An 18,088-nucleotide genomic window follows, 5' to 3' on the forward strand; every position below is an offset into this window, starting at 1 on the left:
TAATTAAAATTAAATAAAATTTAAAATATAGTTTCTCAGCTGTATGAGCCACATTTCAAATGCTTAGTAGCCACAAAGGGCTAGTGGCTAGTGGGTAGTGGACAGCACAAGTATAGAACGTTTCCACCATCTCTGAAAGTTCTGTTGGACCATGCTACTCCAGAACGTGGGGTCTATGAATACAAGGAATTTTGTCTGTTTGGTTCACTGATGGGTCACGAGTAAAGTCCCTTGACATGTGATAGTCACTCAGTCAATATTTGTCTTTATTCATCTCAATGTTCGCAGAAACTATTCTAACACCTGGCAAAGAGTTGCTTTCATATACAATATGTGAAAGTTTGAACTCAAAATTTTCCAAAGACCAATCTAAATATATCCTTCTATGAAGGTAAACAATCAAGGGTTGGTTGTAGCTATTTAGAAATGTTAGTTTGGAGGAGTGCCTGATTGGCTCAGTCAGTTAAGCATCTGGATTCAGCTCAGGTTGTGATCCTGGGTTCCTGGGACAGAGGCCCAGGTAGGGTTTCCTGCTCAGTGGGGAGTCTGTTTTTCCCTCTGCACTCCACTTCCTCAGGTTCTAAGAAATGTTACTTTGGGGGAGAAACTATTCTTTTCCTAGGTCTACCATAACAAACTACCACAAATGTGGTGGCTCAAAAGAACAAAATCTTATTTACTAGCAGTGCTGGATGCCAGAAGCATGAAATCAAGGCGTCAGCAGGGCAGTACTCCCTCTGAATGCATTAGGGGAGAATCCTTCCCTGCCTCCTCCAGCTTCTGGTGTCCCCGGCACTCCTTGGCTTGGGGCTGCATCACTCCAAACTCTTACCTCCAGCAAGAATGTGTCACAAGGCCTTCTCATCTGTGTGTCTCTTAAAAGGACACTTGCCATTTATGATTTATGACCACAGGGATAATCCAGGATGATCTTATATTGCTATTTTTAACCTAATTACATTTGCAAGGCTCTTTGTCAGATCAGGTTATATTCACAGTGTCCATGGATTACGATGTGGGCTTATCTTTTGGGGGCCCAGCGGTTAGCCCACTATAGGAGTTTTCATGTCTTTGAAGTATTGCCATGTAAATGTTTTTAATAGTAGAAATCTCAACACTTCATTTAGAATCAAAGGTGGATCTGAATTTGAATCGATGTGTAATACAGAAACAGAACAAGAGGCAGTCTCTGGATGTGCCAGAAAATGAAAATCCTATGGGTTAAGATAAACCTTTGGACATGCACACTATGGAATACTTTTTCTTCCCAACAGGAGTGTTGGACATGGGTCCCAAAATGAAGACAAAGCTATCAGTGCTCTAGTGGTAGACTCCTTTCCGTCCCCAAGAGCAGAGAGTGGGGAAGGGGCACCTGCGAGTGTATTCATCGTTCTGTCACAGAATGTTAAAGAAGTGTAACCTGGCACAGGGAAGTCTGGCGTTCTTCCCTAACACAAACTGTAGTCTCTGGTGTAACCTCTCTCTGGGTTCATCAGCCTGACGTAGAAATTTGCTAAGTGAGGAGAAGAGGACCTGACCATGCATTGGCAGAAGGAGTAGAAGGAATCTCTACACTCCTGGTAGGAAATGCTTGCACTGAATATAAATATAAGATAGCTCAAAGTAGCAAATATTCTTGTTAAAGCTATCAGAAGGGAGGATAGATTCAAGAATATTTATTTTTACTAAAATGTTATGTGTTATCTTATGAAAGGATATCCTTCAGATAAGAAATAAGTAATGCCAGGGATGCATTGGTGGCTCAGTCTTTAAGGGTCTGCCTTTGGGCTTAGGTCAAGGTCCTGGGATCTAGTCCCACATCATCTCCCTGCTTGGTGGGAAGCCTGCTTCTCCCTCTTTCACCTCCCCTGCTTGTGTTCCCTCTCTCACTGTCTTCCTGTTAAATAAATAAATAAAATCTTTTTTAAAAAGTAAAAAAATAAAAAAAAGAAATCAAGAATGCTGTCTGAACTGGGACACATTGGACGCATAGATTTGTGTGCATTTGACAATAAGGAAGGTATAATCTGGGCAAAGGGGGCAGCAAATGCAAAGGCACAGATTTAAGAAAGAGTTCAGTGTGTACATAAATGGTTAGACTTTTTAAATAGTTAATATGCATCTGGAGTACGTAGTGAGAGAGCGTGGACGGTGAAATTAGAAAATAACTAGAGGGAATCTCTAGGTGGCTCAGTCAGTTAAGTGACTGCTTTCAGCTAATGTCATGATCCCAGAGTCCTGGGATAGAGCAAATCTTCCTCCCCTCTGTTTGTGCTCTCTCTCACTCTCTCCCTTTATCACTCTTTCCCTTTCTCACTCTCCCAAATAAGTAAAAAAAAATTTTTTTTCAAATAAGTTAAAAAAAGGAAGATAACTTAGGGGAAAATGATAAATGGCTTCATCTATTTTAATATAAGATTGATCTTTACAACTTGTAATGGTTCTTCATTACCCAAAGATTAACAAGAAGTGATCTGATCAAATATATATATTTTTAATAATTCTAGAGGCTGTGTGGTGAGATTCAAAGAGCTGAGACTAGAGGCAGCACGTGATTAAGAGGCCATAGCAATCATCCAAGTGAGAGATGCTGAATGCCTGAATTAGGACAGTCGCAGGAGCATAAAGATAAGGAAATGGCTATGAATGCTGCTTAAGAGATCAAACTGACATGACCTTGAAAATTATTGGATATGTGCTGTGCTTCATTAGCACTCTGGTACCTATCTGTCCTAAGGAATGTGTTTATTCTTTTAGCTTTTTGGCAAGATGCCCCCAATGTCCGTGCTTCCTGAATTCCATGCTCCCCCTCCACAGTGAATCTGGGCAAGCTTTGTGATTCATTTTAATTGAGTCGCAGCTGAGCCCGGCCTTCCGGACATTCTCTAAGGCTCCAGATATGTCAGTGAGCAATTTGGGGGTGTTTCAGTCCAGTCAATCCTCAGATGTCACATGGAGCAGAAGTATTATGAGATAGTAATATGGTAGCTGTTTAAAACCATTGAGTTTTGGGGCGGTTTGTTATGCCGCAAACTACGGGTGGCACTGAAGTCCTTTGCAGATTCTTGTTGAGGACTTGGGGGAAATTGGCAAGAATTAAAATGTTTTTCCACTATCTGATTCCTGATGGTCTCTAATAGCTCAACGTGGAACAGCTGCCTATTTCACCAAACTTCTTTTCGAATATGGTCCTTGGGCTCCTGCTCTGGCATAGAAGACATGGTGACAATGTTCGGGTGTAATGTGAGCTCTGGGTCTCCACAGCCCAGGAACAGGTGGCAAATTGTTCAAGTTGGGGCCCTAAAAAAACAGGGAGATGGAAGGTTTTCTTGTTCAATGTCATTTTTATACTTCACTTGTTCTTCTCATTCCATTTACTAAACTCTAAAAAACAAACAAACAACCCCCCCCCAAAACTGTGGGGACTATTTACAAGAACGTGCCTGTATTTCTGTGAATAATCAAAGTTTAACAGATTTATTTTCAATTTCAGATCAACTTTAGAACAGAGACTGAGAATTTTTATTCATATTTCCTTGGTTACACACGACTTTTGTAAAGACATGGATTTTTTTTGTAAGGACTCTGCATTCCAGATTTTACATTTCCCCCCATACTTTTAACAGTAGATTTTCCAAATTACATGCCACTGTATCCAGGAATTGATCACATGTGTGTAGAGAGCTTTCTTGCCTCACATCCAAAGATAAGCAAGGGGCCCAGATAAGTTGGAGTCATGGACCAGTTCCAAGTGGCATTCTATTTGGAATCACTGTGTAAACATAATCTACTTCTCTATGGTCTATTACATAGAAAAGCCTGTGAAGTCTTGTATTGCAACAATGCACAAATGAACTAAACTCTGTCCTTGACGACTTCCTTTGTCTTTTGTTTCTACCAATTCAGTTAGCTAAAGCCACAGGATCATTACTAAAAATATTCGAAATTCCTACCATTGATCTTTTGCCAATAATGATGGAGATCTTGTTTGGGAAGCTGACCCACAGCTGAACAGCGACTGGTCTTCTTCTGTGTTGTTTTATTCTACCAACACTAGTGTGCAGTGGACTGTAGGTTCTCCTCACTCAGTGTTGTATTGCACATTTCCTTTTCTACACACATGCCAATGATATAAAAGATTCAACCATTCCTAGTCAGATGGTCAAATAAATTTATTACTACTCTGTGAATGATTTTTGGAAAAACAATCTTTCCATATGTATGTCTCCAGATACTCCATTCACCTCCTATGCCTGGAAATTACAAATGAAGAAACTTAGATCATCACAGCATTCAGGTACCTAGCACAATCACAGTATAAGCTGGAGGACAGACCAAGTGTCCTAGTAAACGTCCCTTATCAGTTCTCCTTTCAGATTTCACAAGTGATTTTTAAAAAATACAAATGGCCAGGGATGACTGGGTGGCTCAGTTGGCCAGTTCTTGATCGCAGCTCAGGTCTTGATCTCAGGGTCCTGAGTTCAAGCCCCCATGTTGGGCTACACATGGACCATGGAGGCTATGTTAAATAAATAAACAAATAAATAAATAAATAAATGCAAATGGCCAAAAATGCAAATAGTCACATATAAGAAGGAATGAAATCCAGATATTCATGTAGGGGAACATCATGTAGGGGAAAGGTTGAACTGAACCAAAAGTAAAACCCTCAGTGGGTTAACAGAGACAGTATTGCCTGTTCTGGTATGAAACATTCAGATCTCCATGCCAGCAGTGAGAAGAGTGCATATTACATGCCCCATTCACACCTGTGAAGAGATATGACAGAATGACTAGATGTAGCAACAATGAAGAGTAAATATTACCCTAGTTTAACCAGATTATTTTAGATAGGGCGGAGTAACCATCTAGTTCATTTGGAATTGGTTGTGCCAAGAGGAGGCAAGGGATCTAACTCAGTGATGTGGCTGATATATTGCTGGGTGTTGAGGTTCGTCGTGCTCAATAACAGTCCAGTTAGTTGAGGGAGCTACAATGACTAGAAGACTTGTTTATCTATGTCTGCACTCTCCCCTATTATTGAAAACACTATAATTCAATGAATTTGCCTTTTCTACCCACACATGGCTCTTCTTTTTAAGACTTATTTTTTATTTAAGAGAGAGGAAGAGCATGAGTGGGAAGAGCAGAGGGAGAGGGAGAGAAAATCTCGAGCAGACTCCTCTCTGAGCACCAGGGACCTGGGGCTGGATCTCATAACCATGAGATCAGGACCTGAGCTGAAACCAGGAGTCAAGGCTTCACCAGCTGTACCACTCAGGTGCCCCACACATGGCCCTTGTCAATGCTGGTGCCAGAGCAGCATCAGCTGCAGGTTTTGGTATGGGCTGCAGCTGTCTGGAGAGCACTGTGTCATGGCACAGAAGTACGTGGCTGCATCTTCAGGCTGGCATCCTCTGATGTACAAGGAACTATAACCCTCCTGTGTATTAAGAGTGGTTTTTACTCGTCCTTTCCTCTTTTCATCCCCATTTAAAGTAACTGAAATTAGGAATGTGGGGTTTTGTGCAGGTTCCCATATGTACCAGTGTAAAAAGTAGAAATTACTGGAAGGAAAACGGCAGGTGAAATTGGCGTTCTCTCCTTCCTGAACATGAAGCCAAGGAGGATTCTGCTCCACATTCGATACGCTGCCCACTCCTGTTGAGAAAGACAGAGTCAGACATAGAAATTGGTCTCTCTACAGTTTCCATTTTCTTCACACGTTCCCAAGTAAAACCTAGGGGTGCCTGACTGCATCTCCCCCCCCTTCTCTGTCATCATCCACGTTCAAAAGGTCTTCCAAATTCCAAGGACTTACCGCCAATGTGAAGCCACAGGATTAGCAGCGAGGCTGCCAAAGGACCCTTCTCCATTTATCCCGCGCAAGGATCTCAGCAGAGGAAACAGCCTGCAGCCCAGATCTGTGGAATATTCTGCTTCAGAAAACAGAATTCTGCATCTGATTGTCCAGCCAATCAGAGACAAGTTCATATAAATGTCCTGGAAACACACCAACCAACTCTGCCCTAGATTCAGTTTCCTGGGGTTCAAACTGTTGTCTTGAGTCCAGCTAGCTTCACAAGTGTTGAAGAAATACCCATGGGCTCCTAACAAAAAGAGAGTTGACAGCCCTTCAGAAGTCGGCGTTTCATCTGTTTCATCACAGACTGCCATTACTCAGCTGCAGAGAGAGTGGCAGGTGCATAGCAATCTAGGGGTTAAGAGAAGCATTTTGGTTAGAAATCTTTCTATGAATTAAAAAAAAATTAGAACTTGCAAATCACCTCAAATTGTGAATGTTTATCCATAGTAGGTGCTAAACTAATACAAAAGTCACACAAGAGTAGTATTATTCCCAGTGTACAAACAAGGAAACTAAAGTTCAAAGAGTTTAACTAATTAACTCAAGGTCAAACATCTGGTAAGTGGCATAATAAGAATGAGAACATAAATCTCTCTCTCTCTGGAGTCTAATTTTGGAAACTGTTGTGCCACCTACATTTGTGATGCCCTATAAATGATTTAAATGTTAGAGAATATATGTTCTAAGAATAACGGGCATCTATATTGCGAATATTTTTCCTTGTAGCCAAAAATGAGGGAAAACTCCAATATCCATCAGCTGGAAAATGGATAAATGAAATGTGGTATATTCATCAACAGAATACTATTCAACAATAAAAAGGAGTTAAATACTACTATATGCTTCAACATAGATGAATCTAAAAAATATGTTAAGGGAAAGAAGCCAGATACAAGAGTGAACCTATTCAATCCTTCCATATATATTAACTATTCAGAAGAGGAACCTAGAGAGAGATAAAGTAGATTCAGTGGTTGACTAGGGATGGAAACAAGGATTTAATGTAATTGGAATGAAGGATCTTTTGAGGGTGATAAAATGTTTAAAAAGGGACTATTGTAATGGTTTTATAAGTCAGTTAGTTTACTAAAAGCCATTGAACTATAAATTCAAAATGGATGAACTTTATGAAACATAAGCTATTCTTCAATAAAGCTGTTTTAAAAAGTAAATAGTAATTATGGTCTGTCTTACCTGTGTCATAGTCCAGGTGTAATTTTAGTTTGATTTAACAGACACATATTTGCTTAAACAGTGATTTTTGTGTCTAGAATTTCCCTCCAAGCTCTGAAAATTACAAAAGCAACATTCTCTGCTGTCTGTGAAAATGTGTTGGAGAAACAAGATATGTCCAGGAAAAATTTAATAGTGTAAGATAGCATTAATTAAGATGATTCAGAATATACACCTACCTCTGGGAAATTAGTGCTATAAGTTGACTTCAAACCTTTTCTATGAACAACTAAAATAAGCAAAGGAAACAGTATTTTATTAGTGGCTAATACTAGAAGAGAGTGCCTTCCACATACTCAAACCGTATTCTGAAAAATGGAATAGGCTGCAAAGGCATCTCGATGGTTAACTTAGAGTTTTCCTCTCTAAGAAAAGAGAATCCTGGAAATGTCTCCTGATTCCGAAGTGTAAGGGCTAGAGCTAGGGGTGAGCTTTGCGATAAACAAAGGCCATTCCAAGTCAAGCTCCTTTTTTCTTTGGATCCTGGCATTCAGATGCCTCAGTTAGAGGGAGCACCTGGCCTCACTACTCAGAAAGACAACTTGCTGTGAAGTTTGTATCTGATGAAAATACTGGTCCACTGCTAAGTTCGCTCACACGTTGGAGGGACAACATCCTTAACAAGAAAGGGGTACCTGGAACAGGGGGAGTATTCCCATACCCAGTAAGGCCAAATCTGCAAGCTGTCACTGCCTATTTTGCCTGAAATAGAAGCCACGCCAACTGACCACTAGATACCTTGCATAGATTAAATCGTGTCTTAAACGACTTGCAGGGTAGAAATCTTGACAATTCTAGATAAAAAACACGGAGAATTAGTCCAGCTTGATCCTTTACATTATTACTGGAATCACAAGGACTCTAGACATGAAGCGGACCCTTGAACAACACAGGTTCGAACTGTGCAGGACCACATAGAGGTTTATTTTCAATAAATATATTAGAAAATTGTGGGGGATTTACAATAATTTGGAAAACTTGCAGATGAACTGGATAGACTAGAAATATGGGAAAAATTAAGAAAAAGTTAGATATGTCAATGTACAAAATATATGAAGATACTAGGCTATTTTACCATTTACTACTATAAAATATACACCAATGTATTATAAAAGTCAAAACTGATCAAAACTTTCACACACAAATACTTACTGTACATGGAACCATTCACAACGTATCCTTATAGAGGCATAGGTAAGTGAGAGTTCATATAAAATTAGTAATACACTAGTTTTCTTACCGTTTTACCACTTTGCTTTCAAAGAATTGCATTACTGTAAAGTATGCCTCTCTCTCTCTTTATAGGAAAAACTGTGGATTAGGTAAATGGTTTTTAAAAAATGTAACCATGTTTCCAGTACCATATTATAAATATGACTGTGGTGCCGTATGCCATAAAAATTTTATAATGATTCATTCATCAGTGTAGAGGCGAGGCTATACCCTAGTGATGACGAGTCATAATCATTACACTATAGCTATACGCAAAGGCTACACACTGTGATTGGGAAGCAGTCATATCGATTACACTAGATTTCCATAAAGCAATCATATTGCTGCTTCTTCATTATCAATGCATGAGCTGTTATACCGGTAAATAAATATGAATTTCTTTTTCACATTATCATTTCACTTTTGACGTCTAATGTCAGTAATATGTATCGCATCTATGGTGTTTTGTATCCTATAAGACAATATCGATGTAGATACCGACAGACAACTTATCTTATAAACAGACAACTTATCTTGTAAACTTACAGTGTCAATAAATACAGTAAATTATTTTTTCATCCTTACGATTTTCTTGATAACATTTTCTTTTGTCTAGCTTAGTTTTGTAATAATATAGTATATAATGTATATAGCAAGCAAAATATATGTTAATTGACTGTTATCAGTAAGGCTTCTGGTCAACAGCAGGCTCTCAGCAGTTTTTTTGGTGAGTCAAAATTTAAAAACACGGATTTTCAATCGTACGGGGCTCCGTGTCCCCAGTGTTCAACTTGTTCAAGATTATGCAAAACATGTTTTGCATAATCATTCAACAAATATATATTGATTGTACCTCCTCTGGGCTAGGCATCATTCAGGCAGGGAAGAAGCAGTGGTGAAGAGGATAGAAAAGGCCCAAGGTACAGTGGGAAAAGAAAAAAAAATTAAACAAACAGGTTTAAAAATAATGTAATTTTAAATAGTGATGAGCACTGTAAAGAATATATAATACTATACTGAAATAGAAAATTACTTTTGGGGAGAGGAAAAGTTATCTGCTCTACATAGGATATGGAGGGAAGCCTCCACTCTGTCACTTACATGGCAAGGTATTTAACTTCTCTTATATTCAAGTTTCTTTTCTGTAAGTAGCCAGTGTCTTTCTATTGGGCACTGGGCTGAGGTTTAGCATGCATCATCTCATTTACTTCCCACCAGTACCCATGCTGTAGGGATGAGGAAACTGAAGCATAAAAATTATTAAATAATTTGCCCAAGATCTTAACTAATGAATGGAAGATTTAGAAATCCAACCCAGGTTTACGGTCTCAAGCACATAGCTACACTGCCTCCTGAAAGGATGAAGCAGCCAACCTTGACCTGTTCCAATAAGAATTAAATGAGAACACACATGCAAATCACCTAGTATAATAACCTCCCTACCTTAGGCACTCAACCAGATGCATGTAATGTATAAAATATTGAAGAGTTGGGAGACACAATCTGAAATTGCAGTGGAGTTTATTGACAAGATAAAGCTCAGTATTTTCTGAGATGTGTTTTGTAATTTCCATAGCCTATTTCAGGTATTACTGTAAGTATCCCTGGTCCATCATGTTTCTTAACGTTAATGGGATGTCAGGGCATTATGATGTCGTATTGGGAGTTTGGGTGGCATGTTATAACATGAACAGAGTAAATCAAGCATGATTCCCTACAATGCAATTATTATTTTATTCCATCATTGACTCTTGCTCCTGCTTCTCAGGTTATTTCCATACAACAATAGAGGACAGAGCAGTAAACACAATTTCACTTAACAAAGAAAAACCTCCCAACCTCTGCAACAATGCCAAGCTTTATTTCCATGATAACCTATTACTCTCCGTCCCAAATCATCCCACATATTGTATTTATCACTTAAAGTCAATCACTTTTACAACTGGCGAGGCAAAAGATTAAAAATCAGCCAGCCCTCCTCTTCTTCTCTTGCGTGATTACTGCAATGGGAAGTTTACTGATTTTGATTCAGTCATTGTGGCTCCCAGTGGGACTAGTCTTCACCACTATTTAACTTGTCTGTCATCCCTGGAGGGCAGAGCTGGTCAGTGTCACAGAGTATTTTAGCAGAACACCAGGTGGCAGAATTTCAGCAAAGACCTGCTTTTGTTATTGCTACTGGAGGTATACTAGAACCTGGTTCTCCGGGTAGAAAAATGGAGAGATAAAAGATTCACAAAGTGGTGACATCTGAATAAGGATGTCAAGGAAGTTCAGAGATACTCCATGCAGATATCTGGAGGGGAGAGTATTACAGGCAGAGAGGGCAAAGGCAAGCAGCGCATAACTTTATATGGAAACATGTTTCGAGTGTTTAAGGAACAATATCTCTTCTTTTCCTGTAGCCCTGTATTATCCCCAGAACACTGTTGTATGAGAGATTTGCTAAAGCGTTCAGCACTGTTAACTGGTTAGTGGATGATTTCATCTATTGATCATAGGGCAATTTGAAGCTGGTTTCGTTATCTTCTTTTCCAGCTCCTTTTGAGTTCCAGTTGAAACCAGTAATGTCACCATTGCTGGGAAATGCAGCTACCCTTTACTGGGGCCAATTTCTTCTCCATATTCCCAACTTTACTCTGTAGGAGCCCTGTAAGATGCTACACCCTGGCTGACAATAAAAGTTAGAGAAGCTCTTAAAGTTAGGAAAGCTATGTCTATTTCCTAAATATAAAAAATGGGAACACGTATGTTCCTTAAAATTTTTTTAAAACAAAAATTAAAAACTGGGAACAATATAACCTATCTCAAAGGGTTTGCAATGTGAAAATTAGATAGTGAATCTAAATGCATACTGCAGGGGTGCCTGGGTAGCCCAGTCAGTTTAGAGTCTGCCTTTAGGTCGGGTCATGATCCTGGCCTTCTGGGATGGAGCTCTTCATCTGGGCTCCCTGCGTAGCAGAGAGTCTGCTTCTTCTTCTCTCTCTCTGCCTCCCTCCCCTGCTTGTGCTCTCTCTCTTAAGTAAATAAATAAGTAAATACATAAAATATTTTTTAAAATGCATACTGCGGTGTCTAACATATAATAAGTTTAATAAATACCAATTTTCTTTTTTCCTAGTAAAGCCTGCCTTTAATTCAATGTCCAGGTCTGTGACCTGTTACTGCTTTTTCTTCTCTTTACATGGGTTCAGTGACAGAAGCTTCTAGGAAATTCACTCACTTGCCTGTTTCCTGAGAGGTAGTCATTTTTTTCTTGCTATTCTATTTGGGTTATTTCCACCTAGCTACATTCATATACTCAGGGCAAATGAAATACTCAAGTGGGTTGTTTTTTTTTTCATTTTCCTAGCAAGTAATACTATTAAGAGGTTTTTTTGTAGGTTTGTTAGCTATTGGATATCATATTTCTGAAGTGACTTTTCATGTTTTTGTCATTTTTATCGGTGGTATTCTTGTTGAATCATATGAGATTTTTATACATTCTGCATTTGAATTATTTTCCAGAAATATACATTGCAAATATAATTTACCAGTGTGCATTGACTTTTCACCTTCTTAGAAGTGATTTTTAACAAAGACAATCTAAGCAAAGAGGATTAAGAGGTACAAACTTCCAATTATAAAATAAACAGGTCATAGAGACAGAAAGTACAGCATAGGGAATATAGTCAATAATATTATAATAACTTCATATGATGAAAGATGGTGACTACATTCATCATCGGATTTAATAATGTATGTAATTGTCAAATCACCATATTGTACATCTGAAATTAATATAATATTATATGACAACTATACTTCAATTTAAAAGTAAAGAAACATCAAGATATACTTTCATATTCATAGGAAGCCAGTTTAAAAGTTTTGTTTTCTTTAAGGACTTTAAAAATGTTTTCTCTTGATATCTTCTATTGGTTCTGATGATAAGTCAGGTATCATTCTTTTTTTTTTTTTTTTTTTTTTTTTTTAGTCAGGTATCATTCTTAAGGATGTTTCCTAGAACACAATGTATCAAGTTTCTCAGGGTATCACAATATTTTTTTTCCCCACTTAATAGATACTCTGAATATGGATTTGCCTTCAGTGCCTGCAATGCTTCTGCCAAAGCCACAGTGGTGGACTTGCTGATTTTTTTTTTTTTTTAAAGTAAGCTCCATGCCCAGCATGGAGCCCAATGCAGGGCTTGAATTCATAACCCTGAGATCAAGAGTCAAATGCTTTACTGACTGAGTCACCAAGGCGCCCCTACTTAACAGAATTTTTTATGCAACTTTGTGGAATTCTACATAACGTTGCTGCTGAATAAGGAACTTGTATTATAGAAAGCTAAGTATAACAGTGAGTGGAAGTGCTTGCTATACACAAAAAGGTTATGGAACGGGTGATGGAAAAGGTGGTCATGAATACCAACTACGATCAAATGACCATTTACAGAAACAAACAGCAGCACCTATGAGAATTTATTTTTTCCCTTTCATATGCATATATTTATATATTAACCTTTTTTTACTCCTCTTTTTCCCATTTGCCTATACATAGTAGCGTAAGATATGGTAACATAAATTAATCATATCTCATTTTATCTCAGTAGTTAAGCTACAGGATATGACTAGCAGAGGGTGACTCAAATGGAAGAGGAAATGAACACCACCCCAAAATCAATAAATAAACTTTGTATCTTCAGTGTGGGAGAAGGCTATCTTGTTTTTGGTTGGATGAAGAATAGTTGCGTCATAATAGCAGAAGGCGTGATGTTGCTATTGTCTTCACTGAAAGTTAAGCATTGTTAGAAGAGGTACATATGGATGCCAAGTCCACAGGAAGGGTACTGTGGTAGCTTTGTACTGTCTCATCTTAACAAGCGGGAAGTATGTCTCCCAGAGTTTGCTTCCTTGTACTGTTCTGGGTTAGCCACAAAAGACATTTGTGCAAGATCAGAAGGTAGCTGTGAAGCAGCAGCCATATTTTTCACATTCTGCAGGTTGCTGTAGGGCTCCAGGCACTGTGGCAACTCCCACATGCTGCTGCCAATTCACTTGCTCGTCTTCTATTGGCTCTTACCTCCTTCACTTCCCACCACAGCTCCAAGTTCAGCTTCTCTTTGTCTTGGGCCAATTATGCAGGTAGAATACCCACCCCTCCTGAAGGTCAGCCACCACCATTGAAGGAGGTAGGAGATAGGCAAGTTTTAGTTTGTCTTTGTGGGTTACACAAGTTCTTCTACACAAGAAGAACTTGTCTTCTTACAAGTTCTAGTATGTTCTTACAAGTCTTAGTTTGTCCATGACTTTGCTTACATCCACATTTCCTTCACAAATGTTACTCTAACTGACATCCAGTAAATTCAGGCTCAATACTAGGTGCATAGACAACAGCTTTGCATATGCATTTCGGCATAGACTTCCCCACCAGCTATCACAATTGCATGAGGTCACCTCCTTATAACTGATCTCTGATTCTACACTACTCATTGTGGTTGCTGGTTCTGCATCTCTGATTATACCCTAACTGACATAAAGCCTAAAAGGAAAAGTCTAAGGAGATGGTTTTCATGATGATTCCAGATAAGTGGACCCAGATTTGTGATGTAAACATCTTTAAGTGATACTGCCACTTTAAATCATTATGGGGCAAATTTATTGAACTTCAGACAACTTTGCACATTTTTTGTATGATAGACTTTAAGTCAAAAATTCAAGACTGAGAATGTATTAGAAGAAAGTTACTCTGGACACCAGCTTCCAAATTAGATAGAAAAAGGTTTAACTTAGAACTAAATCTGATTCAGACCACAGACTAAGCTACCACACTCACTAACATTTCTTTTCTGGGATCTTCAGGTATGCATTTCAGCTTGGCTCCTGTAGCAGGGGGTCTCTCATTGAGCTCTGGGGTTTTTGTTCAGCTTTGTTATCATTTCAAACACTCTGTTCCTGGAGAGTACAGAAATGCTTTGCTGAGTCTTCCAGCTGTAAGGTTGAAATGGTGAAGCTGATGGATTTAGCCGCTGTCCGGAAGTTTATAGAATAGCAATCATTCTTTGCGTTCTGGTCAAAAGAATTCTGATGAACAAGGAAAGTGATCTCTCCACAGGGAAATACGTGTCCCCAAAAGTATAGTATGTGCTCTGCTTTGTTTCACACAGACACTTCAGGGTACTGGATGGCTGCCCCCTCACATGGATGGGGCTGGCTGGACTTGAGTCACTTTCTGGACCATACAGGATCCTGAAGGGAAAATCAGACAACAGAGCTGATGTAGTAAATAAAATATGGTTAAGAATTAGAAGAATTTGAGGGCTGCTGGTGGCTCAGTGAGTTAAGCCTCTGCCTTTGGCCTAGGTCATGATCTCAGGGTCTTGGGATCGAGCCCTGCATCAGGCTCTCTGCTCAGCAGGGAGCCTGCTTCTCTCTCTCTCTCTCTCTCTCTACCTGCCTCTCTGCCTACTTGTGATCTCTCTGTCAAATAAATAAAATCTTAAAAAAAAAAGAATTAGACAAATTTGGGGTGCCTGTGTGGCTCCTTCTGTTAAACCTCTGACTCTTGATTTCAGCTTAGGTCATGATCTCAGGGTCAAGAAATTGAGCCCTGTGTCAGGCTCCATGCTGAGTGTGGAGCCTACTTGGGATACTCTCTTTCCCTCTACCCCGATCCATACCCCTCTCTCTAGAAGATAAAAAGAGAGAGAGAGAGAGAGAGAGAGAGAATTAGACTAATTTAGGACCCAAAGACAGACCAAACTGAAATAATAATATGTAATGTTTCTTTCTCTCCAGTCTTCCTTCCTTCCTCAAAGGCACTTGAAGTACCATACACCAGCATGCAGTTCTTTCATTCTTAACATGTTTACCCTTATCTGGAGCCATCCATGCCAGAGTGGATGGAGGCCACGAATACCCTTGGCAGGCTGGGGAGCAGCATGTGGGCTGTGTTCCCTGGTACAGATGTGTTTAGCTTTGCTCAGGCTGAGAGGTATGTCTCTGAGTTCCTGGCAGCACATACACAGAGTTCCCGAGTTCTGATGCTATTCCCCCAAACAGGAAAGAGCGTTTCTTATATTCATCAACCACATGGTCCATGCACAGATAAGAGTCTGGCTCACCCCAAACCCTTACTTTTTCTACTGGTCTTTCCCTGATAGTTAAATTAGACAGTACCTGAAAAGGGACATGGAAAAAGCAACTAGCATTGACGTTTTGAGCTGAGGGGAAATAAAGATTGAACCAGTTGACATAACATTGATAATCTGCAGAGGAATAATTTTAGGGGCCCATTGGAAATAGAATTTATTGTGGCTCGTGGACTTTCCTTGTAAATCTACTTACTGGTTGTTAATTTAACTGATCCATACTTTTGTCTACCCAGAACCTAATGATTAAAAAAAAAAAAAACACCAATGGGGCACCTGGGTGGATCAGTGGGTAGAAGCCTCTGCCTTCGGCTCAGGCCATGATCTCAAAGTCCTTGGATTGAGCCCCGCATCAGACTCTCTGCTTGGCGGGGAGCCTTCTCCCCACCCCCCCTCTGCCTGCTTCTCTGCCTACTTGTGATCTCTGTCTGTCAAATAAATAAATAAAATCTTTAGAAAAAAAAACCAACAACAATCAAAAAACACCAACACTCACAGATCTTTGGTTTCTCAGTGAAAGAGTGAAAGGCAATCCTATCCAAAGAAATGAGTGCATCTCTTTTTCTTCTTCCTTATTGACTCCTAAGGCTATACTTAATTTTTAGAGTAAATAAAGCTACTTCAAAATCAAATGACAAAAATAATCAGCCCTCTGACTTTCCGAATCCATTCAGTTTATTTTCATGAAATTAAAACAAATAAAATATTATTCATTTGAAATCTGACATTGAATTTCACTTATTAGACTCAGAAAAGGATCAGTATATTCAATCTTATTGCCTCCATGAGTAGAATTGTACTTACTAGATTATGTGTCCGAGAATTTCCCTGATGTCCCATTTTCTCTCATTGGTCCAGAGTGTTTGGTCTCACCTACTAAATTCTGTGGCTTTTTTTTTTTTTCTTTAAAATAAAGTCAAGATAAGCATGTTAGATCTCTCGGTGATGCAATGCTCCTACAGATGCGACATCTATAGGTTGTACACACTTAGGACATGTCAACACCAGACAGTGGCTGAAGTTTTATATCCTGTTACTGACCATATGGAATGTAGCCATCATTCTTCTATTTGGTTTCATTGTTTAAATGAATGAATTAATCAAAAAGTACCAAAGGGGAATAGCTAGATATGAAAGTACAGACAAGATCTTTAAAACAATGGCAGTTCTTTGATTCTAAGGTCCAAGTAACTTATATGAATGTTGCAGGGAAGAGAGTTTATAATCAGTTGAGACATCCACCCTTCTGTCCCATCGCACCTCTGAGTGCTTACAGGTAACTGATGCCTTGGTGGGCAATTATTTGTAACCTAGCAAAGGAGACCATGTGCTGTGGGCATGGCAGTCTGGGGAACAGCATGATGGCAAGATTTCCCTCTTGTTGAAATGGCCCTGCTGTATTTCTGATAGTAGAGGCAGAGGTCCCTTAGTGGCATATAGCAGTGGCCTCTGAAATGTGATTTCTGGCTGGATCAAGTTTGAGTGTGCTATGACATCCACTCGGTCTGTCCCAAATGTTGTTGCGTCTTTCCTCGTGATTTAACAATAAATGTTTATATCTGCTAAAGAACAAGCCTCAAGCTTAATACCTACGGAATAATGAGAAGGATATTTATTACTTAAAATTTCCAAGTTTAGTAAATTAATCTGTGATAAGATCTGACAGGCTTACCTGAAACAAATTTACTTCAAATCATGGCTCTGATTGCAAATACTTACTCATCTTTCGATTCTTCTCTTGCCTCCAAACTGATTCTAAGGTGAAATGGGCTCACTGGAACTTTGGCTTCCCTCCATGAGAAAAATGAGAAATCATGACTTCCTTTCCTTCCTGCTTACCACCAAACCATGAGAACTGGTAACTTCACAACAGCAAACATTGCTCAGAAAATATGCTTCTGACTTCTGTAACCTCTCCAGATGTGTACTGGAATACCAAATGTAACAGCAGTGAATCATATTCATTTGTGATGTAACTCTATGCTTAATTATTAGAAGTTATAGGAAGAAAAAAAAAAAGAAACAAAGCAAACAAAACAAAAAGCACAGGAAGGGAGAATCCGTGAGTCCTCTAAATTCAAATAAATTTGGCCACGTTGTTGCCAGGAGTGTGCACAGGTAATGTTTGGTACAATTCTACCATACTTATTATAGTTATTGTGAAAACAAAACCTCTCCTAAAATGCTGTTTTATCAGTGAGAACCTCCCAAGTTATTAATAGTATAAATATTTTTCAAAGTGAAAGTATTTCCCCTCTCTAGACATTGAAGGACTAAAGGTTGTTTTCCATCTTATCCTATTGTGAAGGGATTTATGTCACATTATCAAATTCCCCCAATTTTATTTTTGTTTGGCCACCTAATAAAGAAACCCAAATGAGAATAATTGAATTATTTTATGATAAACTGTCCTCAGACTCTTCTTGGTTTTGTTACAGAGATCCCCAAACTCACATATCTTATGATGCCACAGAATCACTCTTGAGGGTCCCACATCTTCCCTGTTCTCCCTCCTTCTTATATCCTTGATAATGGCTATCCTCTGATCTGCACATGCATTCTGATATGGGCATTATTTTCTTTTAATCTCATCTCTCTCCATCCAATGAAAGCTACTCTAGTCATACATATATACTCTTCCA

General features: G+C 39.0%; 1 gene segment (V, D, J or C); it reads right to left on the minus strand.

The window, feature by feature from the left end:
• Positions 1-5,302: 5,302 nt before the first annotated feature.
• Positions 5,303-5,914, minus strand: LOC122893312. The segment is given in 2 exon segments: positions 5,303-5,661; positions 5,822-5,914. Coding segments are annotated over 2 exon segments (414 nt in total).
• Positions 5,915-18,088: the final 12,174 nt, after the last annotated feature.

Source organism: Neovison vison, chromosome 13 (genome assembly GCF_020171115.1).
Source record: "Neovison vison isolate M4711 chromosome 13, ASM_NN_V1, whole genome shotgun sequence".
In the NCBI taxonomy this organism is placed as follows: domain Eukaryota; kingdom Metazoa; phylum Chordata; class Mammalia; order Carnivora; family Mustelidae; genus Neogale; species Neogale vison.